The sequence below is a fragment of the Agelaius phoeniceus genome, chromosome 2, assembly GCF_051311805.1.
Source record: "Agelaius phoeniceus isolate bAgePho1 chromosome 2, bAgePho1.hap1, whole genome shotgun sequence".
In the NCBI taxonomy this organism is placed as follows: Eukaryota; Metazoa; Chordata; class Aves; order Passeriformes; family Icteridae; genus Agelaius; species Agelaius phoeniceus.
In genome coordinates, this window is record NC_135266.1 from 24,312,457 (window position 1) to 24,339,810 (window position 27,354).

A 27,354-nucleotide genomic window follows, 5' to 3' on the forward strand; every position below is an offset into this window, starting at 1 on the left:
CTCCCTTATATCCCAGATGACAATAGTGTTAATTCTTGCTATTTCAGGAGTTTTCAGTGAGGAGTCAGGGACCAGCTGCTCTAGTCTCAATAAAACCAGTATGGGTACATACAGACAAAGACCATGAAGGAACACTGTACTTCTTCTTCACTAAAATTAGCTAAATACAGGCCAAATATTTTTCCCTTTGTAGTGTTAGTAAATAATAAAGTTTAGAAATATCCTATTAGCATTTTATATAATTTGCCAATGTTATTAAGCAGATAAATACAGCTTTTGTGTGATTCTATTTGTAAGAAACAAGTAAATAATTTAAATTCCTTTATTAAAGGGATTTATTGCATATCTTCTACTCATTTCTGGTAACTACACCATCAGGGTGTTTTTAAAATTTCCTTTCATATTATGATAATTTTGAAATGTCTTTTCATCTTAGAATGAATTCACATGCATACTGTATTTATCATTCAATTTTGAGTAATTAATTATAGACTAATATGAGCATTATTCCAATTTTTGGTAAAAGTAGTTTGGCAGAAAGGAAATAACCTTAGACAAGACATGAATTGGATAGTCTCTTTTAAATTAAAGTATGTTTATGACGAAATGGTTCTTTTTTAGCTGAAAATTTTAATGTTCCCTGAAAAAGCAATTAATATAAATTCTGGACTTGATCCCTTACAGTTTCACACTCTTCTAACACATTTTTGTGGCATATTTTTTTTAAAAGTCACACTTGAAAAACTTGCTACAGTGATAAATATCTTGTACTGGAAGACTGTCATAAAGTCTGTTTTGTTTTAATTTGATGTCCTTTTAAGTTCTTGGGAGGATTTCTGTCCTTCCGGAAATGTATTTTAACAGCAAAATCACCTTTACTTGTCTTATGGCTTGTCTAATAAGCAGTGATCCTTTAATGAGTGGTCTCAGAAATTTCAGGAAACCTGTTGTAAATCATTGTCATTGAACAGGTTTCTAGCACTCATGCTTCACTACCTGCAACCAAACCCCATCCAATATTGGAATAATATTATATTCCATGAGTCTTAAGGACTGATAGCTTTTCCTGTTTATAAAATAGCTGCAGATGTATTTTTCATGTGGAGAAGATTCTCACCTTAATAAAATGCTATTAAATTAGTTATACAAATTACAGATTTAGTTTTTGAGTTCTTTTATGGTACATACCTTACATATGTATATTTTACATATTATCTTACAAAAAAAATCGTAATACGAAGAAATTGTTACTCTATTTTAGAGTAACATCCAGACTAAGTTGAAGCACTTCAGCCCTCTACATATACTGTTCTATATTTGTAAATCCACAAAATGGGAAGAAACCCACACACTGGCTATTTATAAGAGCATAGTAATAATGGAAATGGCACTAATTTACATTGCCTGGAGGGAAAAAAAAAAAGAAAAAAAGAACCCCAAAAAAAACCACCCAAGGAACTGTGTAAGTTTTAAATTTATAGTGAGAAAATATAATTTGCCTGTGCACAGGAGGAAACTTGTACAGAATAAAGGCACTGAAAGCTTCTTGTTACAAATCTCAAGTTGTGAATGAAGTGGATTATAAAAATCTTACTGCTCCATCTTGCACAGTAATTTATATGTAAAATCAATGGTGAAAGATACATCAATCTGAGTGAGCTAATCATGTGAGAGACATTGCATCCACACCTTATAATAAACCTGGCTCGTAGAAATTCCTTGGTAATGGCAAATCCATTTTTATTTCAAATGGGGTTCTTCTCAACTAAATTTAACCAATTAAACTTAAGCACAAAGTCAAAGCTTTTTCTTATCTAATGGGAAGAATCACCTTTAGAAGACAACTCAGAGAATTCTAGGGGATGCATTTAAAATAGGGATGATGATTCATTGCTTATAGGTCTGACTCTCCTTGGTTATAGAAACCGTGGGCAGCTAGCATATGTCAGAGGTGTAATCTGAACATCTTTAAATCTTTCATGAGGAATCCAGATCAAAGTGTGGGGCTAAAGGATGGGGTGACTGCCCACTGGTGTTCTGGGTCTCCCCAGTCATCATGAAGGGGGATGGAGTTGATGCCTTGTATTTAGAAAACATAAGGTTGTACAGAGGGAATCCTAGAGGAGGAGTAGAGTTAGATATTTAAAACAAAACCAATCTTATCACAAGCAAAACATAGCAGAATGCTGTTGTATTGTTTCCAGAGAGAGAATTAGTAAGAGTTTTAAGTGTCAGAACATATTATTTACCTGATGTTGAAAAAAAAATATTATAAATATTATCTGTGTCTATCTTTACAAATATTTGTAAAGAAAACCAGTTTAATGGATAAAATTAATTTGTAAAAACATTATCAGTCTTGACTATTAAAACAGAGCATGGGTGAATGATAAATGAATTGTCCTGTAAGTGACAGAATGTGTAGATCCAGAGTAGAATATTTTTCTTGCCTAGGAGTACAGGATATTGCTGGTGAGTTTGAGGGCTGTGTACAGGATATGGCTACTGAGTACAGAACAGGGCAGCTGAGGCTACTGCCTGAAGGTCAGTCTCTGTAAGACAAGAATCTGCTTTACAGAAACAGATTAGGTTATTAATGAGTGTAATAGACTGTTAATTGAAATGCTACTAGTCTGCAAACATTAAAAAATAAACGTATTTTTAAACAATGTTATTCTGAGTTCCTAGGAATGGCCCTCCCACCCCCATATAAGAATTAAGGGTAAAGGCAATTTTGTGTTTTTAACACTATAACAAAAAATTAATATTATTGAGGTATTGAGATCAGAGTTACTTACCTTAATCATTGTACTCTAATAAAATGATGGAGAATAATAATCTCTACAACACACGTCCAAATCTGTGCCTGAGACACACAAAAATAAGATTACTAAGGAAACAAAGCTGGCCTCAAGAAATTAGAATATGTCAGGGTTGCCTATGTAAATTTACCAGGGCCTTTTGGACATAGAGGTGTTTAACCCTGTTTTTGATGGCAGCTGGAAGCCTTTGTGTCCCTCTCACACAGCAGGGGCAGTGCTCTGGTGTGTTTGTGGTTGCTGTCTGCGCACACCAGCGCAGGGCACACGTCGGTGTCGCTTGGGTACCCCCCTGCCCCTGCTGGCACTGGTGCCAGCTGCAGAAGGGTGACTTGTGTTTCTCAGGCTGGCCCCTTAATTTGAATTTACTTTGTGGACAGCTAGTAATCTGGCATTGGTAGTGCTGTCCCTGCTGGACATCTTCCAGCTGCTGTGATCAGGAGAGCGCACACTCGCCCTCCCCATGGTGGGAATAGGCTGCAGCTCTGACATTTGCCTTGGGTACTTTGGCACAATTCCCAGGCACAAGCTGTTTCTTTGCTGTTTATCACAGAAATGTCACCTTTCAAACAGCTATCAGAGACATGCAGGTCAGAGCTGACTCTGCAGTAGCTTAAACACTACCGCTCCCAAAATTTCATCCTTGGGGGATGATGCCTATGTCTAAACTGTTAAATCACTAAATAAAAGAGGACTAGGGATTAGGCCAGGCAACAGCCTGGCCCACATTCATATTGTTTAAAGCTAGTTTCCTCTATAGGAGATTAGTCATGTTTGTAGAGAGCTGGTTGGAATGGTCCAAGGGAGAGTCAGGGGGAGAGCTAACTGTTAAGCAGTATGGATTATAAGGGATACTTAAACTTGCTCCATTGCACTCTCCTACTTAGTAAGACAGATTTAGCCTCTGGCTTTGAGGTTTAAAGGTTTTCATGATGTCAAAAAAAAAAACTGATAAGACATTTGTTCAACTGCTGACTGAATCTCTGCAAGAGTAACTCCTGTACTAGCAAGGATTTCTTCCAATATAAATTGGGAATATTCCACATAATTAAAAAAAACTTATAGATGTCATCAAGCCTACCTCATGTTTCTTAACAAATTATATACATCCTGTGTCATTTTCAAATGGGTGAAATTGTCATTCTGTAAGTATATTCTCTCTTACACACATTTGATTGATCAGAATCATACCACTCTGATTACTTAGTTCATCAAAACACAACATTTATTTCAGATTACAAAAGGGACTCTGCTCCTTGCTTAAATTCAGATTATATACCCTCTTATTAAAGGAACTAATTTGTTCATCAAAACAGATTAGTAATTTCACTCAACTATGACCTGTAGATTCTTTTTTTTTCTTTAAGTGCATGTTGCACTTGAAACAACAACAAAAAAAAAAAATCCACATCTGTTTCTGGAATGTGCTTCAGTGTAGATGGATATATGAACTCATTGTGGGAAATAATACTTAATCCCATGAAGTTTGGCCATTGCCACAGGAGTTCCTTTGAATGCAGTTTCTGAACTTCTGCAACTACACTTCACAAATGCTTTCAGTGAGAAGAGCCTAAAGAAGGAGGTGCTTATTCAGTGTTTCAAAAAGAATAGATCAATATTTTTGTCACACAGGGAATAAATATTTTCCCTACCAAGTAGTTGGAGTCTTTAATTTTATGGTCAGAAAATCCTCTAGAGCATGTTTTATCCAGACGTGTCTCACTCTTTTTTCTTTAGTCTTTTTGTTCATATTTTGCATATCTGATTGTACTCAGGTAGAAGAGCTGTATTTCCCTTCAGATCAAATTACACTCAGTTTCCTCAAACAGAGAGCTCACTTTGGGATTTCTGCTTGTGATATCTTTTTTTTCACTCTCAATATATTCACAAGATTTCTATAGATGATTCAAATGCTAATTGTGGGCAGAGAATATAAGGAATCCTAGATTCACACAATACCAAATGATAAGAAAAGAGTTCAAATTTCATATACAGACTAGGAAAAATCTCAATTTACAAAATTACTACAAAATTCTCAGTGTTTACATGTGTGTTTTTAAAGCTGAGGTGTGCTATATAGTCTACACTATATACTTGGTTATTGCAGGATCTCTCCAATCAATATAAATTTCATTTTCCTTAAAATACCATTTATAGTGACCTTCATACATGAGAGGCAAGTATGAAAAAAAGATGTCTAACAAGGCTTTTTAGGCACAAACTTTGAGAAGTGGATTTCTGATCTCTGTAATATAAATATATAACTTGTAGGACCATAACTTACAAGCATCATTAATCACAAGATCACATAATATTCTCCCTGATTTATTTTATTTTTCTCTGTCAAAATTCCTGGTGGATTGAAAAACAGAAATGTAGTTTATCAGTCTTCAAGTAAAGACTGATGCAGTTTTTACATCAGCCATAGAAAACCATTTACATGACCTTTGTCACTTGCTTTAACAGCTGAAAACAGCATTAGGCTTCCCTTTTTTTGTTGGAACTGTTCCAGAGGTTAAAGAGGCATCTTCTTAAAGCATATAGGTTAAACTTGCTGTCTGCAGAAAGGTGGTGGTGACACTTGGGGAGCCTGGGTTCCATTCCAGGCTCCGTGCCTGAACAGACGCAGTATTTACGGTTCATTCCTCCCACACATAGCCTGATTTGTCCCATTGCCTCCAGTCTGTTCCATTCTTGTCCTTATTCTATTGCCTTATTGTCCCATTCATTTGCCTGGCTTCATGTCCTTTCCTTACAAGCTTTATCTGAATCCTGATTCCTTGCACAGTCAGCTTCTGCCCCTCCTCCACTCCCTGGTTCTCATCCAAGCTTTCATTTTTTTCTACTTTGACTTCATGCCAACCTTCCTGCCCTTCTGTCCCACTAGCTTGCAGTCCCAATCTCCCTTGTTCAATCTCAGTGTTTTTTTCCTCACATGTCACTTTCTTCTTTCATTTTTCTGATTAGTCTGTCTCTACCTACATCCTGGCTCTTTGCCACATTTCTCTTCTTCCCTTTCACTTCATTTATTTCACACTGTTAGTTCCAGATTCCAGCTTTTTATCTATGCCTTCTTCCATTCCACACCCCCCCTCAATGCTTTCTACCCTGCTGTGAGTCTTATTCCCACAACCTACTTTTCCTGATCTGTTCCACTTTGCTGACCACAGTTGGTTATGGTCCCCTTTTCTCTGCACTCAAATAGAAAAAAAATTTTCCTAATCTATATTGTATTAAGAATAGAGATCTGTAATGAGTTTCAGACATAATTTCCTGTGTTTAGAAGAGTACTGTGGATCAGATTTGCAATTGCAGAGGAAATTCTATTTAGCCTCTGAACACTATTGCTCTTTTTTAGGGCTTTACCTATGAAATTTTGTCTGTAAGGGACACAGTTATCTAAAACATACTATTATGTAATGGAGAACAAATGCATGATCTTAGAAGCTCAGTTCACAGGAACTCCAATGGCTTAATAGGTATCTTCCTCTCTAATGTTGGGAGTCTCTGTCTTGGAATTTGTTTCACTCCCCAGGAGTAAGGTTTCTAGCCTACATTTTTCTTTTTTGTGTCCTTGATGCTTGCTAAAGTGCCCATTATCACCTCATTTAATTAGCTAAATAGTCTCCAGTATTATTCTAAGGAGTTACATTGTTCCATGACTTATCTGATCTTATTTATTCAATCTATGGAATATATGGTTAGCATTAAACTACAGCACTTCTGTCACAGAAGCTCAGTAATTATAATAATAACAGTACTAATAAAAATAGAAACTTCTTCCCTGATTTTTTATTCTTTTTATTGCAAATCTTTTGAACATCCAACTGTATATTTAAATAGAGCACTTGTTACTAGTTTTATTAACATGTAGGACTGTACTAGCAAAAGGGGGCTCCCTGATTTATCAATTACAATAACAGTCTTACAAGCATTGGGTAGCTGATTTTTTCAAAGTTTTTAAACCTGGCTAAGTTTTGATTATTTTCCAAGCAGACAACAACAACCAAAAATATTCTAAGCCTATGGAATTTATCTTCTACCTAATAAAAGTCTTCAAATCATACAAACACAGGAGCTCACAAGGATAAGTAAAATATTTTCCCCAGCCGGCCACCAAAAGGGCTTAATTTTTAATTACCTTTTTTTTCTAATTAAAAAAAAAAAACAACAAACCAAGCAAACAAACAAACAAAAAAAAAAACCCAAACAAACAAAAAAAAAACCAAGAAAAAGCACACACAAAAAAAATTGAAAATTGAAAAATCATAAGCATTCACAGGCAGCAGTCCTAGCAACTGCCTAACAGAAATCACACAGCTAAACATGCACTTTTCAACCCAGTAAGTTAAATTTTACTCATGTGAGCAATAGAAAACTGGTCCTCATGAGTGCAGAAATAGGTCATCATACTCAGTGGTAAAGACTGCAGAGTACAATGGTGTAAACAGTGATATTTCTTGTGCTCTGTCTAGAGGTTTCACTGTGTTTCATGAACATATACCTTAGCTATATTTGGTGATTTTACTGTATTTCACACAATAGTGTGAGGTTGATGGTCAAAAATAATACTGATTTTGATTTAAGATTGTTGTTCCCCTAGTTTCTTATTGTACATCTTTGCCTCACTGTGGATGAGCATATGGTGGGGACCATATCCAGAAAAATGATGGGGACCATATCCAGTCGTAAACTGAGAAGTGTCAGCAGGTAGAAGAAAATTGCCAGAAGAAGGTGGTGAGGGCTTAGCCTGAGAGAACTGAGGAGTGGATATGAAGAAGTGCCTGGAGAATAAAAAATGGAGAAGGAGGTTAGGAACCAAAAGGTTGATGGTGAGCCAGGTCCCTTAGAGATTACAGAATATGTCCAATGTCGAAACAGACAGAGAGGAGTGGAGAGAAATTTTGGTGATGATAGGGAAGAAAATAAAAGACTGAAGGAATTTACTGTTGGGGGTTCATGCAAATTGGATAATGCATATTCATCGCTGTGCAAAACAGCACATGAGGACATTTGCATAAAACCTGCAGCTTTCTGCATTTAGGACTTAAGCAGGTATCCCTCTGATGATAAAGAAAAGAGAATAAATGATCTGAGTTAGTGGCTCTGGGACTGGGACTTGGATAATAAGAGCTAAAAAAGCTCAGGCAGAGCCAGCATTTTATCCTTTGCAGATGCTCATACACATGTAATGTCCTGTACATGGCTTCAGAGGAAAATATGTGACCAGACAAGAAAGGAAAGAAGACACTTTTCAGGAATACTGGTTCTGCTCTACAGCTAATTAATTGCCAGTAAAAATTAGCATGGTTTGAGAGCAGTTTGGAGATGCCTTGGCAGCCTCAAGTGCATGGGGAGATTGTTGAGGAATCTCTGTTACCCCTGCATGCCCTATATTTCCTACTCTGTCACTGCAGTTACTTATCTGTGGCAAGAAGCCTCGCAGTCTTGCCACCAATGGTGTTCCTGAGCCTTCGTTTTATGAAACTCGGCATTTTTTGGGTGGTATTTTTTTTTTTGCTAGCATTTAATGCATGGTAAAACTTAGCCCCTTTTTTGGTACAGGGCAATTGTATTTGGAGGCTTTACAATGTGTATTGCAGTAAATATATTTATGCTGCCTTATGTCACAGAAGGGATAAGATTGGAAGGGACCACAGTGGGTCATGTGGTCCAACTTCCCTGCTCAAGCAGGATCATCCCAGGGCGCAGGGCACAGGATTATGTCCAGACAGTTCTTGAATATCTCCAGTGAGGGAGACTCTACAACCTCTATGGGTGATTGCTTCTAGTGCATGGTCACCTGCATTTAAAGAAGTTATTCCTCATGTTCAGGTGAAACTTCTTGTGAATCATTTTCTGCCCATTTCCTCTTGTCCTGTTGCTCAGAACCATGGAGCAGAGCCTCGCTCCATCTTCTGACACTCTCCCTTCAGATGCTGATGGAGATTGATATGGTCCCCTCCCAGTCATCTCATCTTCAGACTGAACAGGCCCAACTCCCTCAATCCATCTGTGCAAGGGAGATACCTCAGTGTCCTACTGACCTGTCACTAGGCACCACTGAAAAGAGCTTGTCTCTGTCATCTTTATACCCTCCCTTCAGGTATTTACCCACTGATGAGATGAGATTCCCCTGAACCTTTGTTTCCCAGGTTGGATAATTCCAGCTCTCACATTTTTTCCTCATGTGTGAGGTGCTCCAGTCTCTTAATTATCTTAGTGCCCTTTTGCTAGACTCTTCCATGTCTCTTTTGTATTGAGAAGTTCAGAAATGGGCACAGCACTGCAGGTGTGACCTCACCTGTGCTGAGTAGTGAGGAAGGTTCACCATAGGTCAAGTATGGGCAACACTCTTCCTCATTGCTGTTCAGGGAACCATTTGCTTTCTGCCTAGCCAAAGCGCATTGCTCACTCATGTGCAGCAAGGTATTTACCAGTACCCCCAGGTCCTTTTCTGCAAAGCTCCTCTCCAGTTGGGTAGCCCTCAGCATGTACTGGTGCTTGGGGTTGTTCTTTTGCACTTGGCCACATTGAGCTTCATGAGGTTCATGTCTGCCCATTTCTCCAGCCTGCTGAGGTCCCTCAGGATGGCAGCACAACCCTCTTGCATATCAGCCACTCCTCACATTTAATGCCAACAGAGAACTTTTCCCATCAACCAGATCTTTGATGGGGATGTCAAACAGGCCCCACTGCTGTTCCCTGGGGTAGAGTGCTGGTTACAGTGCTGATTATTGGCCTCCACTGAGTCTGCTGGCCACTCATCAGCAGCCTCTGGGCCCAGCCATTGGGCCAAGTTTCAGTCCTGAGTGGTGGAATAGCCTGTTTCTCTTCAGCAAGCATCACCTCAGAACAGGTTGTGAATGGATGCTCACAATCTAGCTTCACCAATATTTTCAAGGCTTCCTCATTAGTATAAGGTGCAGCCCAGAAGAAGTACAGAAATAGGTATCTTACAATGTATTAGTGATGGCCAAAGTCACAGCCCAATGTGCAGTGGGAACTGGAGCCAGAATGGTGGACGAATGGGAATACATAAATAATGGAGAATCTCTGAAGCCCTTTGAAAATGAGGGCAAGGATCTTCTGGCTTGGCGAGAAAAGATGGAGCCAGGGGAATCTAAAAGGTGGGACTTTCAGATTAAAGTGTGAGATAGGAAAATATTCTTTGCAGTAGCATTCTCAGTAGTCAAGGATAAGATATCCAGTAAGAGGTGTCATAGGAAGACAGAAATATTCCAATTTGAGCAGAATACCAGGAAAAGAGAGACGGCCATGCTTTATGAATACAGAAATTAACTAATTTTGTATTTTTGGAAGGAGGATATTCAGAGATAAGATCTAAAAGGAGAAAGTTAAAGTCTAAGATGTTTCCTGGTGCTCTTTCTAAAGGTACTGAATAAATCGTCAAGGGTGTAAAAGGAGAAGCAAGACAAATGATATTTTATAAGCAGATATTTTAAATAACTGCCATTACTGTGGCATTTTATGTATAGTAAGTCATGACACTATATGTTTTTTTTAATTTACATGAATTGGCAAAGAATACATTGGAAAAAAAGGAATATACATATATATATATGCATGCACACTAATTTTATTCATAGGTTATACAATAATTCATAAGGTATTATGTTATTTCTTGACCTAGTCATTTGTATTTTATTTGTAACTCTGCAATTGAAATACTTCTGCTTAGTGGTAATTTGCTGTAATTATTCTACAAATATTTCTTCTGTTAAACACAGTTCTGAAGATATGTATTTTTACATTACAACCTAAATTGTATTTTGAAATACTCCTTCTAAAACATTAGTGAATGAGTTAAATTCCAGCACAGGAGAGTTGTGTATCCAAAAGCAGGTTATTGAAATTTTTGGTGACCCAAATACCTTAGTCTTGGTGACATGCATCAAGGAATCCCAGCAGGAGATAGTTCATTGGCAGCAGGAAGCACTGATATTGGAGCATGGTATTTCTTGTGAAATAAATCCAAACCTTCGGTAACCCCAAAAGCTGTGTATTGTTATTATACTGAAAATGCATTCAAAGCCTCATTCCTCTAATACAGCTACTACCACTTTTCAGAGATTATTCAATAGCTCCATAACTAAGCATGTTCCTTTTTTTTCCTAATAAAGACATATACATGTGTATATTTTTACATGACTTGCAATTTCTCAGTGGAAAGTAGGGCTAATTGGATTTGGAAATAAACCTGTTATGGCTTCCCCACTTCTTGGAATTTGCTGAATTTTCTGCTGTTACTGCAAGAAAAGAAAACCAGCATTAGAAATCTGAAGAGAGCTGAAGAGAGCAAGATCTTTTTATTTTATAGAAATTTGCAACAATATTTTTCTGATTTTCAATGATTTGAAGTTTGGGGTTTTCTTTGCATTTAATGGATTCCTCATTATCACGGTGTTTTCTAGTAATTTTCCTCCTGTGTACTGAATCCAAACTGATTTTTTTTATTGCAATGATTTCTTTCCTATTTATTTATTTATTTATTGCATTTATGCCAAATGACTATCCTTTCCCTTAGCTGACTTCCAGGTCAGATCTCATTTATCTCTAGATGTGTTCTTCTTCTCTGAAGAATCCTTTCTTACTTTCACAGAATTTTTCCCCCTTAGCCCATCCTCATCTCTCCTGTCTCCTATTCTATTTGCTTTAACATATATTCAAAAATGCATATAGTTATGTAATTTAGTTGGACTCTACATTCATATTCTCAAAGTATTTTTTGTTCCTTATGCAGCCTTTCACTCATTTCTGACCAGTTTATCAGGATAGAAATTGCTACAGCTTTTGATGGGAAAATATCTGTAGAGACTTAGGTGCGGCCATAGAAGAACTCAGTAAAAACAGCTCCCTGCAGGAATTGAAAAATATGTTTTAGACCTTTTCATTATATGATACTCTACCCTCCCCTACTGTGCAATAATTTTTACCTTTACTAATAGATTAGATTATTTTGGTAAACGTAAGATAAATATGCCAATTTCTACTACTGACTGAGAACAGATTTACTTCTATGATGGTGGCTGTGAGTCAGACCCCTTTGACAGTGCTGGCACACAGTTGTTGGATTAGTTAAGACACAAAGAAATATTTGTGATTGAAGTCTTAACAGGTGGTGATAGGTGGTAGTTTTTTTCCTCTGTGAACTTGTTTACACATGTGTGGAAGGTGATTTGGAGATGGAGTTTTGCCAAGGATATCCGGAAATCGTCAAAGAATTGAATTTGACTCTGCCACTTGTGATTTATAGAAATGTTCTTAGTAGGTGAAGAAGGTGGGGGTTGAAAAGGTGGATGGGGGTGGGTGTGGTTTATCATATGATTTCAGATAGTGCAGGAAGGAAGGAATAAACTGAATGACAGGCACCTGTCCTATTTCTCCCATTTCAAACACCTCTGGTTTTGCCCATTTTAGACCAATCTTGTGAAGCTGCTTTTGATGCACCAGGCAAACCCCAATCTTCTTAACTGCAATAATGAAAAGCCTTCAGGTAGGTGAAAATCCATGTATGTAGTGTATGTATGAGCTATTGTGACACATTTTCTTTCCTTCCTGTTTTCTTAGCTATAGTTTATTTAGTGTGTAGAGTTATATACACATACACATGCATACATTCTTACACACATTGCTGAAAACTGCTGGTCATGGTAATGCAGGATATCATATCAAATGACAGCATGTCCTTCCACTTGTTTCATTCTCTGTTCATTTTTAGCTATGTTTCTTACTTGAGAGTTCTTCTGTGCCCTGTTGGTAGCTGCATTTACACATTTTGGTGACTTCTCACTGAGGTCTTTTCTGTCTCAACTGCTTATAGTATGTGACCTCTTGAGTTGGAATTTCTTTAGCTATTGTCTGAAAACAAATTCAACACCTAGTTTTGAAGTGTAGCTGCCATTGCTTACTGCAGAAGGGACCTTCTTAAACCACAGAACAACAGGGAGCTGAAGCACTGGCTCTAAAGGTGATAGAATTGTAGACTCTGTTAGGTTGGAAGGGACTCCAGATCAACTGGTCTAACACAAAGATCAAAGCAGAGCTGATGTCAGTAATGCTAGGTAGCAGTGTGGAAAAGAAGAAACACATGGCTGTTCTACATTCTGTGCCTAGGATAAAACGAAGATGCAACTCAGTAATGCAGATAATACAAACTTCCTGTCAGATTATGGGTGAAACTTTCCTTGCATAATAAAGCAAAATATATTATGCTTCAAGTGCTGTAGTGCCTATAAATACAGGGAACTTCATGACACTAACCTTAACAGTGTTGTTTGTGGTTAGATAGAGTTTTCATTTGTAAAAAAGGCTGTGAACTAAACTCAGATAATCTAACAATGAAGTTAGTTAACCATATTTAGTAGGTATTTAACACAGTTGAGTTAAAAGGATTTAAGTTCATGTTTTCACAAGAATAAAGTGTTGAAAAGGGTTGTATTGCTTTTCCTGAAGTCCTGTAAATTATTGAATACTTCAGTTTGCTACACAGCAAGAATAGATTTGAGGTTTTGCATATGACAGCTTAAGTCTGTACTGAATTTACTTTGCCTTTGTTTTCCCAGTAATTTTAAGTATTATTTTATGATTGATATCTGAGCAATTCCTTTTGGGTTGTTGAGCCATATGTTTAGCCTTAATCTAATGTAGGGATTTTAATTCAAAGGAGCTTTTCTGCACCATTTTCTTGTCTGATATCTTGTTGTTACAATGTCTTAGATGTTGCAGCTTCTGATTTTATTGAGGAAATGCTTCTCAAGGCTGAAATTGTTTGGGAGGAAAAAATGAAAGACCCTTTAGCTGCTTCTACTTTATCTCAAGAAGAGCCATATGAGGAGATCATCCATGATTTGCCCACAATTTCCAATAAACTGTAAGTAAGTGCTGGTGGTGTTATAGAGCAATTCCCTGCAGTCAGATTATCCTTTGAACCATATCTGTCAATCTGTGAATTCTAGCTGAATGTGCTTGTAGATATTTAAATCCCACCTGGACATGGTCCTGGGTAACTGTCTTTACATGTCCCTGCCTGAGCAGGATGAATGGACCAGGTGCCCTCTAGGAAGTCCTTTCCACCTCCAGCCATTCTGTGATTCTGTGTGATTTGATGGATCAAATAACTTTCCTTTTTGAAATCTCCTGAATAATCTTTTGCATTTGTATCTCTCATATCTTTTTGTCAGCCTTTGTTTTATAGTTATAGATTACGAATAATGAAATATTATAATTGCCAGCAGAAATTACCTGCGGTTGCTTTAGCAGAATTAGAGGTTAATACTGTAGACTTGTAGATTGGTATAGTGTAAGTAAAACTATCATTGCTTATGAGAGAAGCAAGGATAAATCCTGAAAAGAGAAAAATCAGATATGTGATTGCAGATGAAATTATACTAATAAAAATTATATTTACAAATTTATATTTAGAATTTTACTGCTTAAAATTCATGTGGAATCAAGTCCCATTTAGCAGTGAGGACTTAAAACTCAGTATTGAAGAGTCAATTTGTGTCTTAAATTGCAAATGTTGGTACTTTTGTATTTCTTTGTCAACCTTAAAAAAAGATTGCCATGGGTATGTGAAAAGAGATGTACAATAGGTATGAAGCACAACTGGCTGTGTTATGGTAGTACAAGACATAGTGATATTTCAAATTCTTCTTTCCAGATACTGTGATCCAGGGAATTTTAAAAGTTACAAGTAATGCATTTATACAGTGTGCAGTTGCCATATGTTGAAAGTATATATTTGCTAGTTGCATAATCTTGCAAAACATTGACAATAATTTTTCTGTAGTAATCACTGAAAAGTGTGTGAAGAAAACAATAACCTCTTATAGAGAAACAGATAAAGTATACATGCTTCCATTTCATAGTAGTTATGGCTGGCAGAATGTGTTTGGATACATTAAAATTTGGAAGAGGTGAGCAACTATCATGAAATGATCAATCTGTTAAACTCAGAACTCTGTGGGATATATTGATATTTAGTAAAGATTTAATATTTAATGGATGATAAACACAGTGTGTTGTTTCTGCTTCATGATTTGTAGTCATTAATACATGCAGCTGTATGTATGATATACATATAGCTGGATATATGATACTAATATTTATGAAATTACAAATTTTTCATGCTTGGTAATTCCTTAAAAAATAATCAGTCCTCTAGTCTGACCCACTGTTTCAATAGCATAAATCATACTCCTCAAATTTATGTGGCCTTCAACTGTCTTTTAAATGAAAAAAATTTAATCTTGAGGCACCACTTGAGGCCTTTAGATTCTGAAATGTAACTAAATCATTTCTTTTTAATTATTGATATGTTTTAATACTATAAGTAGAGGGTAGGTCACTCTTGTACCTATGTAATGATGCCTAGCAAAAGTTATTCATAGAGGTTTTAGAGACTTTGAGAACAGTCATCATTCTTGTGATGACTAAGTGATCTAGGTGATGCATTTCCATGTGTTTTATATTCTAGAAGTTTGTACTCCAGTGCACATATTGCACTGAATGTTGGTTTTAGTGCTAACACCCATTAACCTCTGGAAGACATGATCTGCACATATTTTAAGTGGTGTGAAAATATTTTTTCTCTACTCTTTCCTTCCTGTAATACATAGATTAAGATAGTTAATTTTTGAGAGTTTTCCATATAGTGACTCTTTACATGACAATAATGCAACCTGATGTGTAAAAACCTTCACTGGAAGTTTTGAAAAAGCAAAGCCCACTGAAGAGAAAACCATAGGAAATGGATATATGTGTGGAATTGGATGAGATTGGCTTCTATTGCCAATGTATCCCAGCGTGGGACTGCATCTAGTCTGTGGTGCTTGCATGAGAATACAGCACCAGTGAAGCCAAAGCCCTGCTCAGCTCTGTGTACTGGCTTTGGCAGTGATCCTTTGCACACACCCATAGGGGGCCGTTATTAGGATATAGTAAGCTTGAAGTAATGACACTTTGGCATGTTCTTGAGACTTTTAGCAGTCTTAGGGTTAAACACTTCCTGAGCCAGAGCTTTGCAGTACCCATCTATCAGTTCTGCTGTCAGTGCAGTGAAGTATCAGCTGGCCAGCCAACTATTCTGACATTGGAGCATTCTTGGAAGGCAAAATCATTGATGTATTTCTCTCCTGCATGTCTCAGATATCACTGCTGAATATGTAAAACTGTTGGTGAACCTTACCACACAGAGTTCTATGTTACTTATAAATCCTCTAACCGTAATTTATAGTGGCTGAAAATCAGGTGTCATCTCAAAGCTAGTTATCTCAGCTCTACAGTATCATGCTTATAATTGTGAAACCTAAAACCTTTGCAGAGAAGTATTATTCTAAATGATAATAGACATATTCTTAAGATACAGTGAATTATCCTCCATACTGCCTTTTGGAAAGGCAGCCAGGATGCCTGGTTTCAACATTCTTTTTTCCAATGGCTAATGTTGATAACAGAATTTCATCCTTCATGCTCTGTTAAAAGTCTTTAGGGAGATGTGTACTGTGCTAGTTTGAAGATAAATATCTGTGCTATTCTTGTGTACCAAACCAATTTTTTAGTGCTGAAGAGGAGTGCACAATAATAATCCATTTATACCTTTGCTTTAGTATATATTGCTTCCATTCTTCATCAACTCTTTAGATGTAAGAAAGCAATCTGAGATGGAAAGCTTTACAATAGTTCCAAGTAACTCTGTGTTGTGGCCATATTGCTTTGTGGCCATTTCTCAGAAGAAAACAGTATTCAAAAACAGACTCAAAAATGATGAACAAACAATTATAAATAGCATGTGTTTTGTCAGCAAATCTAGTTTTGCTGGTTGAAATTTAAATCACAGCATTGATTTCTGGAATAACACTGTAAAGAGGCAAATTGAGAGTCAGGAGAGGAAACAAAATTTAGTAGTCAGTATATTTGAAATATGCTGTTACCAAGCAAACCTGGCTTTCTGCATTGCACTCAATCTCATCAGTGAGGTGCGGGTGGCAGGGGGCAGGGTTGCAGTTATTTCTCTTTGTCACTCCTCTTGTCTTGCTCTTTTCTTGTGCTTTACACAGGCTCTCCACAAGCTGCAGCACCTTTGAGGCCATACCTGCTCCAGCACAGGTCCTTGGTCATAACTGACCAAGTAAATTAGCTGAAGGACAGAATTTTAGTAATGTCATGAACTTATTTGAAGGTTGACCATTGCAGCAAACCTAAGGTCTACGCTGGAAAGTTTTGTCTTAATTTTAATGGTACAATCAAAAGAAAATTTTTACTCCACTGGAAAAAATACCAGCACAGAATACATTAGTCTACATAGCTAACAGTTCAGAACATTAAATTGGCCATATTTTTTTAAAAGTGACTTTAGGCTCATGCTATGGTCACAATGATCACTGTACTGCTTCAGTACATCTGCCTGTAGGGCACAGATAGTGCAGTCATCTAGGTAGTGATAAATACCAAAAAATTAAGAACTTACTCTCAAAGTTATGCTAACTTAATCACATTGTATATTTTCTGATGCATCTTTAAGTAAATATTAATTATAGCAATGATGTGTTTCAAAATCAGCACAAGAATGTGAAATAAAATTGAAATAGATGTGTTCAAGACAGCAAAACAGAAAAGAGATTCAATTTTTCTTACATTTCAATTCTTTTCTATGTAACCATTTATGTAGCACTTGCCTTTTAATTATTCTAGTGTTTTCAAACACCCTTCTAATGTTTTATCTCTTCTGAAGGTTCTTTTATATAACTTTAAGTAGTTTTTAGACTGAAATTTCAGAGATTATGCACTTTATAGGTGTCAGCTGACTTAGAAATTGTTTGAAGCATCTCAGAATTGCCTGTGGAGGATTACAGAAATTTTCTCCAACAAAAACTATTATAAGGGGCCCATGACAATATTACTGCAGATTCTTCCTTGATATAATTCTCTTATCAAATTAGAAGGTGTCCAAGTGCTTCCAATATTGATGATAAAACTTCCAATTATTTGATTGTCAGCTCTTATGTTTCATATTTTTTTTTTTTAATGACATGGTAGAGGATGACAACTTATAGAAAAACATCTCACTTTATCTTAAATAATGTCCAATAAAAATACACTATATTTCAAATTAATTCCATACATGAAGGCTTCTTTGCATAAAAATTAAAATCACTGTTCCTCCATATAACATTCAATATTTTTTTCCAGTCAGATAGGCAGGTAGAAAGTCCTACCATGTTCAAATAATTTTTCCCCTAGATAACACTTCTTCTTATCTACTGTCCAACATTATTTTGGCATAAGTCTTCCTTTGTGGTTAATTATTTAATAATTATCCATTGATTTTCATAAAAAGAAGACAGTTCATGCTAATCTACTTGCCTATATTAACATAAAATTTTCCCTTGCACTGTTCTATAGTTGAGTTTTCAAAGGCATTGCTTGACTTAATCTTGTAACTAGTAGAAACACTTTTCTAAAAAGCCAGTGTTTTCTGGAAACATTTTATTTTGGTTTATTGTTCATACTGTCTTCTTGAACCTGAGCTATAATGAACTGTTAGAGTAATTTTAATATGTTTTTTTCTTCCACAGAATCATTCACTTTTTTGTTTTAATATGAATTATATGTCATCCTTTCCATCACATGAAGTCTTATTAATATCTCATAAATGTACATAATTTAAAGGCTATTCCTGTGTACATCAGTACCTGAAAAATGACTGTTAAATTAAAACAGTAGGTACTCATTCACCCCTACACTTTTCTGTGATTTACAATCTGCTTCTCTTTTGAGACACCTGAAAGGTTAATTTGGTTGTGAGGAGTTTATAGCTGAATTTTAAGATTTAAGAAGCTGAATTTTCTAATGTGTGTTGTGTAGTTACCACAAAAGGGCAAGACTGAATGGATAAGGTTCAACTTCACAGCAAAAAATCCTGGATCTTCACAATTTAAAAGAAACATCACATGAATATTAAAAATTACATAAGTGGCAGTGTTTTGGTTTTTTGTCATTTATGTTTGTGTCACAGGTGTTTAATTTCTTCTACAGCTCAATCACTAATATATCTTATTCTAATTGCCAAGTTCTACTCTGCAGTTCGAACTGAAAAAAAATGAGGGTATATCTTTTGTCCATGTGACATTTGGTAAATTTGTCACACAATTATCTATGGTAAATCTAAGCAGCAAATAGAATTTTTTTTTTACCTATGTTCCTCTAGATATTTTACATTTAAATGTCTGAAGCAAAACATCTTGAGGGAAAAAAAAACATTTATATTTCACCATAAAATGTTTAAACTAATTCTTTCAATATTTGCAGACTTACAGTTTCATGAAAGGTTTTGTTTGTCTATCTTTTATTCTGTGGAAAATGACTTTGTCTTGTTTTTCAATTAATTCTGTCTAGAAGATGTTTTATACTTTATTTCTAATATGATGGGTGTATTTCAGTTCTGTTTCCAAGAGCAGCTCTTATCCTGAGTTGCTATCAGTGTTAGCTATGAGTATTCATTTGAATTAATTGTATTATCATGATTTTTAATAATCTGTGATTAAACTGAAGTAACTTAGAGTAAATATAAGATTTATTTTAACTAAGTTTGGGCTTTATTCCACAGTGGAATGCACTATTCCCACATTCCCATATTAAGTCCACATTTGCTTTCAAAGAAATTATGTACATATTTTGGCAAGGAGATGATGTATACTCCATGAGATTGTCTCATTTGCACTGTCAGAATCCAGACTATTATTTTTTAAGATATTTGTAGTCTCAACTCATGCAGCTGATTCCTTCCTAATTCCTTGGATGTACAACTCAGAAAAATCATCCAAGATTTTGGCATTGTTGTTTTTCAGAAGTGTCATATTGTCTGAACTGCCAGTAGGGAAAACAAGTTCATGTATATAATAACAATAGTTTTAAATCTTATGTGGATGAAGAGTAATGCACATTGTTCAAGTAATTTCAGGAGTCTGCTATTTTTTTTCTTGTTTGTTTGGTTATTTTTACTTTAGCACAATTTCAGAGCAACTTCCAGTCATAAAATATATCTTAGATATTGCTAGATTAAAAGAAAGCTAAAAAATTATGGAATTTAATTTTAATAGCTGCAATGGCAATATATGTATTGTTACATTTAAACATACTAATTTTCAAAATAGTATTGTGTAGTTTAACTGTGCTTTTTAAATTCAGTTGCAAAATTGTCTATTGATTTGCCAGCCTGGAGCTGTCAAAAGCAGACTCATGCATATTCACTTTGGCTTGCTCAATTCTGCTTCAGAGAAGACATGCATAAAGGTGAATTTTAAATCAAAGTAGTTCTCTGCATCTTTGGGAACAGACCAGACTATGTGAATAGTTTATTTCTCACCAATTTCTTTTCAGTACTTGGACCAGGAGCTTGTGTTTCAGCCCTGAGCTGTATCTCAGCTCTGTGCTTGTGCCACCCACAATTTGATTGTCTGTCATCTTCAGTAGGAGTCTAATTGCTTTATTGATTCTCTTTGTAGCAATCCCCTGGCTTTACCGATTGCCAAGCAAGACAGTTTGCTGGAGAAAGATACCATGTTCAAAGATGCAGCTAAAGGCTTATGTAAGCAGCAATCTCAAGACAGTGCATCTGAAAATATCACTGTGAACACCACAACCAAACTTGAGCAGGTAACAGTATGCTGTGTCTTGAAATTTTCATTAGTGCTTAGGTCTGGAAGTTGTAAACTTAATGAAGCTGAAGACCATAGTACTTTTTTCCCTCACCATACAGCACTATCATTTGCACTGTGTCACCTTGATCACTCCCTGCAGTCTGTTCCCTCTGCAAATTGAACAGCTGTTTCCTGCCAGCTACTGCTCAGGGGCTGTGGGGAGGGCTCAGAGCCCCTCAAGTTCTATTCATGGATGACAACAGGGGAGGAACAACTGTAGGTGCTGCCCAGAGTGTGTGCTTGCCTCAAACTTCGAGTTACAAAAGAAACACAACCTGGGAGACTGACAAAACAAAAAGAATGTCTAAGGAATATCAAGTTGCTGAAGTAAGTGACTGTAATTCAAAGCGAGGAATTGCCAGATTTACAGCTGCAGTGTTAACTCCCTTTCTTGTGATAATGTATTAGATCATCAGCACTGATTATTTGGATACACTTTACAGTTTTCTCCACAGGAGGACAATCTCATTCAGTATATAGGATGGATGCAAAAGGAGACAATTATTGCTATAAATCTAGCATATCCCAGCAAATCTATTTCTTATAAATCTAGTATATCCCAGGTTTGAATGTTTAGGACTTAATTTTTTCAGGTTGTTCTTTGCGTTTGTTTTGGGTTTTGTTTTCTTTGGATTTGTTTGTGATACAAAGGGTTTGTTTATTGTTTTTTCTTTTTCTGTTACCTCATTTAGGAAACACATATTCCAGAAATATTTAGCCATTTAAGAAAAAGCTACATTAGGAACAAGGGATGGGGGAGGGGAGCATTTCCATTAAAAATAATTTAATGTGAATTTGAAGCATAACAAAGGAGCAAGATATTGGTTTGATTTAAGCCACATTTGGTTCAAAGAAACTGCATCTCTGTCTTGGCAGAAGAATGCATGCTGCTCTGCTTTTTATTTGGATGTGTTTCAGAGGAATGGCTTGATCATAGGAGATGAATCAGTGCATCCATATGTAAATGATATGAGTCAATCTGTGAAAGAACTTCAGCTTTGGAATCCTGTGGAGTGCTGGTTCCCTACCCAGTCAGCAGATACCACAACATGTTTTGCACTTGGCTTACATCTTGTTTTCATGTCATGCAGTTTCTGATGTTGCTGACTGATGTGATTTGGTGGAAACTGCCTTTCCAAGGGACAAGCACTGCTGGTCAGAAAAGTGAATGCTTGAAACCCTTTAAGGAGGAATACTCCTATAATTGTAGGAAAAGAGAGGGGAGTATTTAGCTTACAGTCTTTCCAAGATTATTGCTTGCTTCTAGCTGTTCAACAGAAGTGTGTACAAGAACACAAATACTTTTCTTCTGCCTGAATAATTTTGATGTAAACCTATCCAAAATTATTCAGGTTTTCATTATCTCTAAGCTAAACTTTTGCTTTATAGCTTGTGCACTAAAGCGTGCACAGAAAGTGATAAGATTAACAGATTAATTTTCAATCTTCCAGATGAAAATGAACAAACAGAAGTTTTTATGCTGATAGTTTCATTGTCCACCACAATCTTGAGTCTCTTCAGGGTCTCAGGGCAGATTTTCAAAAGCACTCCTGTTGTTTCACTGTTTACTACAGTGGAACCTCCCACAATAGTTACAATTCAAAGATAAGAGAGCAGACTTAAAGGTGAAACTCTTTTAGCTCTTTTATTTGAGAAACTTCTGCAGGAAACAGTCTGAAATTCTACTCTAATCTAGCTAGGAGTGTGTATCCTATGTTTTTTTAGGAACTGGGAAAACTAGAAAATATCTGTAGATGCTGAATTTGGACTGATGCATGGATAGGAAGAGATCTGTCTGAGAAATTATCATTAGCAGGGGATAGCTTAGAAATAGTGCTATTTTAGTGAGGTTTTTAAATGACTGGTTGCATTAGAAAAGAATTAATACAACTTTTCAGTTGGCAAGGGTTTAATGAGCTTTAGCTCTTATGAAGGAAAGAGAGTAGACTGCTTTAATTGCTTCAGGAAATAGTTAAATTTTAGGAAAGTAAAGAGCGTCTAGATTTTGTCTAATTAAAATATGTAATATTTTTTCTTTTGATGTAATTGTGATCCTGGAAATAGAGGGATTGTATTCTCTACTATTTGCCATGCATTATGTACTGTAGGTGTATGTGTATCATATCTGTATTTGTCTTAATAACCTTAGTATCTAAAGACAAAATTTTTACATTTAACACTTTTTTATTATTATTATTATTTTTTAATTTCACAACTTGGGAAATAAAGCTTTGATTTAGTGCTGATAGCAAAGGAAATCTTTGAACAACCCCTTCCTGCTGTTCCTGTCTTTTGGGTATCCTAATCTAAGGATTGTTTTATGAGTTGTCTGTTATTCTTACTAGTTGCATTCAAAGTACACTCAAAGTAATCATGTTCTGTTTAATTTTTCAGTAGGATATGTGGAGTCATTACTTGGATTTTATGTTCATATATTATTGAAATACATCAGGATGATATTTTGTATGCTTTATGTCAGAAACACCACGCATTCTTAGGCAATCTGGCATGCAGATTAAGCCTTTATTGGGGGATCAAAAAGAAAAAATTCATCCTAGCACATTTCAGACATGCATTTTTAATAGAAAAAGCCTGTAACTTTTTTGGTTTGGAAAGAAATAACTGTTCAAAATTAGGTATCACTTCAGGCTTCTTAAATTAAAAAAATGCTAGAAAAGAGCCTTACGAAAATATTATTTCCCAGGTAGATTTTTATTATTTGAAGTATAGGAGGTGGGGATGAAGTGACTACTTCAATAAAGCCTTTTGGACCTTTCTTGGCTTGTATTAGCTTTTGCTTTTTCCTATTTAAAAGGTGTTCTTTGATCATCAGTAACATCAAGATCTGTGCTGCCAAACAAAGGAGGCAGTATGAATAATTTTCAGAATTTTATCATATTCTCAATTTCTCTTCCTCTCATCTGGGAAGGATATTTTTTGATAACAGATTCAAGTTAATAGCTTGGAATTGAATTACATGCTTCATGCTGCAAATAAATATAAATTAAATGTTTTATTTCTCTTAATTGAGTCTTCTTTAAAAAAATAAAATTGTCCTTTGGTTCTTGTTTATGTATTGTTGGCCACATGAACTGTGTGATAGAGTATCCCCTGATGCCCTTTTGATTGTTCCAGTATGAATTATGACACAGACAAGGCTCAGCTGTGCATAACATAATATTGCACATAAGAGCTAGGATGTATATGTATTTCAGTGACAAAAGTATGTAAAAAATATATATAACTAAATAATATATATAACTATAAAACTATATATAATGAATCTATGAGGAGATTCTGAACGTTGTTAAGTGTATGTAATTGAATAAAGAGAAATCTTCGTTGTAAGCATTAAAAATATAAAAACTAATCACTCCCAGAGGCATGGTTATGTTGGAACTTCTGCTGTATGTATGGCTATTTTTATTTTGTCTCATAACATATACATCATGCAATTAAAATGATAGCCAGATAGATGCATTGACACAAAACACATTTGTATGCTCAGAAAAGTGGATGAGAATGGACGATTAAGGTGCCCATAAATAAAATATTAAAAATGTACATATTGTTTAGTGTTAAGGCAAATCAGTTGTGAGTTTAAGGGATTTAGACTTTCTTATTTCTATATGATTATTTCCTTGTTGAACTATGGAATTTGTTGCAATGAGTCAGGTAGAAAATGCTGAAACTCCAAGTCCTAAACTATGTAGAAAAATTTTGCAAAGATTTTGATTTCCTTACTTGGAGTTTTACTGAGCACTTCACATTTCTAACCATACCTACAGAATGAGCATTTTTGGCCATGCCTAGATTATGAAATAAATGCAAGCCAGTGCCTGTTTCCTGGCCTAGGGCTGTGTGGGATGAGTCCATAGACATCTGTAAGGCAAAATTTTTTTCCCTGCAGAGATGGGGCCATGTCCAAATGACCTATGGGAAATTATTATTGTCATGTAACCTGAATGGTATCCAGATTTCATCTGCATGAGTACTAGCTGATAGGAACCAGGAATGTATAAGGAAGTGTGCGAAAAAGTTCACAAAACATGGAGAATCTCAGGGCAGTACTTTTATCCAAGCCTTGCTTTTATTTACAAATACCTAGCAGAGGTTTAATCTTTGTAGAGATAGATTAAAAGAAGCTCATTCTCCATCACAGATGTTCTGAGTTTTGATAGCACACAAGGGAGTGCCTGTTTTGTTCTTTCATGCCGGGTGAGCACACTATTAAGGAAAGAATGCCACAGACTTGTCTCTCTGCTCTCTCTCTACAAGACACTTAAAAATATTCTTGGGATTCTTTGGTTATTTTTTTTTTTCTATTCCAATGTACATCATCAAAGACAAATGCCAAAATGCAATTTAATTTTTTGTTTTGCCAAGTGGAATTCTTGTTCTCTAGTCAGCTGTACATCCAACTGCCATAATTAAAAACAAAAAGGGCAAGAAATGCCATTTTCTGTGTGATAGAGGGATTTTCATTCACTTCAATGGGGTGAGGAACAAACCTCTTCAATAGGTAAATAGGTGCCTTACACCTGAAAGGCACAGGTAGTGAAATCTGAATATCAGGTTTTCTGAACTTCACCTTGAACCTGTGGCAACTGAGCTGCAGCTTGGAAGTTCTGTGTCAGATCTCCAGTACTAAACACAAGTATCCATAGTCTTTGGGCTCTTCCCCATGGCAGAAGCAAGCTCCATGATCCCTCCACTATCTCCCAGTCTGCTTCTGCCTCTGATCTCTTGTCACTGACAAAAGCTGAAGGTGCTGAGGTGTTCACCAAAAAAGGGCAGTGCCTGCTTTTCTCTTGAGCCTTCATTTTAAGCAGAGCAATAGAAGAAAGAAGTATCATCTAGAAGTATCATCTTAATTGTCCATTCTCAAAATAGACCCTAAGTTATTATAGTAAACTCTGAGCAAACTACTTAATTCTATTGAAATTCATGTGAGAATTTTCTGTTTCTGGGTATTTTGCTGACATGAAAAAAGAATCAAACTACATTTGAAGTGTAGACCATTATTTATAAGCACACTGCTTAATGTGTCAGTGTTTATTTTGTCTTTAATCAAATTTCCATTATCACTGATTCTTTTTTCTTCTGTCTCCCATTTTAAGTGTAGATCATTACTTATAAGCACACTGCTTAATGTAGCAGTGTTTATTTTGTCTTTAATCAAATTTCCATTATCACTGATTCTTTCTTCTTCTGTCTCCTGTCTCAGTCTTTTGGATCTTTTTTGTTTCATTAGGTTTTTATTTACCCTTTCAGAGTTTATATTATTCACGCTAATCTCAAAAGTGTTAAACAATTTCACTCACCAGTTTTGGCTAAAATGGACTCTTCTGATTATCTGCTGGTTTCCCTAACAACACATTTCCAATTTCTTACTAACTTGCTTCTCTTCTGCAAGAAAAATTCAAGTACAATTTCAAATCCCATATGATAAAGAGCGGTCTGAGAGCTTCGTTAAATTCTGCAAGAAATACTTTACAAAGCGAGTAGATAATTTCTTGATTTCTTCTGCTATAAACATTTAATGAAGAGAGCAGGAAAATTGCATTTGATCCAAGAATCTTTATGAGTTTAAGAAGTGAAAAATTGTACTCTGATATCTTCTTAAGAGCCCATCAAACTCATGCAGTTATACACCATAACATTGATATTAATTTTTATATTCTTCTCTTGATTAATGATGTGGATTTATTGGGAGTCCCAACTTATCAGTTTCCTAATGCATTTTTTTCCCATAAATTCTAGTGGTCTTGGTTTATACTGTAGAATTAGAACATTATGGTACAGAATGATTCATTCTGAGGTTACTTTATTTCTCTAATTTGTGTTTTCTAGATCAAGCTAATGCCTCCAGCTCCAAATGATGACCTGGCCTCTCTGAGTGAGCTAACAGACAGCAGCCTGCTTTATGAGATTCAGAAGCGTTTCAATAATAATCAGATATATGTGAGTTGCTATTCACCTATTACTAGTAAGCTTTCAAATAAGACCAAAGAGAGAACAGGAAAAATAGGATTGCTGTCCTAACTACTGGACAGTAACCTGCCCCGAACTCACGATTAGTTTTAAAAGGATGAGGGCATGTATGTGTGTGTAAGCCCTGCAATTCCTCAAGATTGTGCAGGAAAAGGAGAAATAAAAAATAGAATATCACTTCAGACAGGTTTGAATACAATTTATATGTGTTTATTTCATGGAGGAAGTAAGTTGGTAAACATTAATGAATGCATGTGTCATGAATGAGTGTTTTAAGGTTGCTCAGATCATGGTGTGGTTGGGGTGGGGGTGCACCACCATGATTTGTAATCTTCCTTCTCAAACCACCAGAAGAGCCTTCCATTTTCAATGCTATGTTAATTTAATAGAGCATGAGTACTGGAAATGTAAAAGAAATTTAGATCTAAAAAGCTAAGAATTCTACATGGGAGATTTAATTATTCATTTCTTCCAGCACCAGAGAAATAATTATATTGTAGTGTTAATCATCTAGATACCAAAAGAAATTTTTGTATCCCTTTCCATATCTTACCCATAATTTATTACTAACTTACTAAACAGCTGAGTGGAGTGTAAATGTGAAATGAGTATATTATTTTTAAATTTATAAGTTGATTACACTATTTAGACTAAGGGAATATGGAGAACTGTTATGTTGCTGTGAATCCTTTTGAAATGATGGGAACTTCAGTTTTAGGTGTTATGACATTCAATGGTAAAAAAAATTCTGGGGTTTGGAATCATGAATCAAATGCTAAAAAATACTCATTATATGAGTATTTATTTTTCTTTAT

At 35.7% G+C, this 27,354-nt stretch overlaps 1 protein-coding gene across 4 annotated transcripts in view; it reads left to right on the top strand.

Annotated features, from left to right (window-relative positions):
* MYO16 (myosin XVI) overlaps window positions 1-27,354 on the top strand; it is a 357,627-nt gene that overhangs the window by 163,896 nt on the left and 166,377 nt on the right. For all 4 annotated transcript variants that reach the window (XM_077173308.1, XM_077173307.1, XM_077173306.1 and 1 more), the window contains exons 8-11: window positions 12,261-12,336; window positions 13,560-13,713; window positions 20,351-20,501; window positions 26,399-26,509. In XM_077173308.1, coding sequence (XP_077029423.1) covers window positions 12,261-12,336; window positions 13,560-13,713; window positions 20,351-20,501; window positions 26,399-26,509 — 492 coding nt within the window. The remainder of the gene's footprint in view (window positions 1-12,260; window positions 12,337-13,559; window positions 13,714-20,350; window positions 20,502-26,398; window positions 26,510-27,354) is intronic.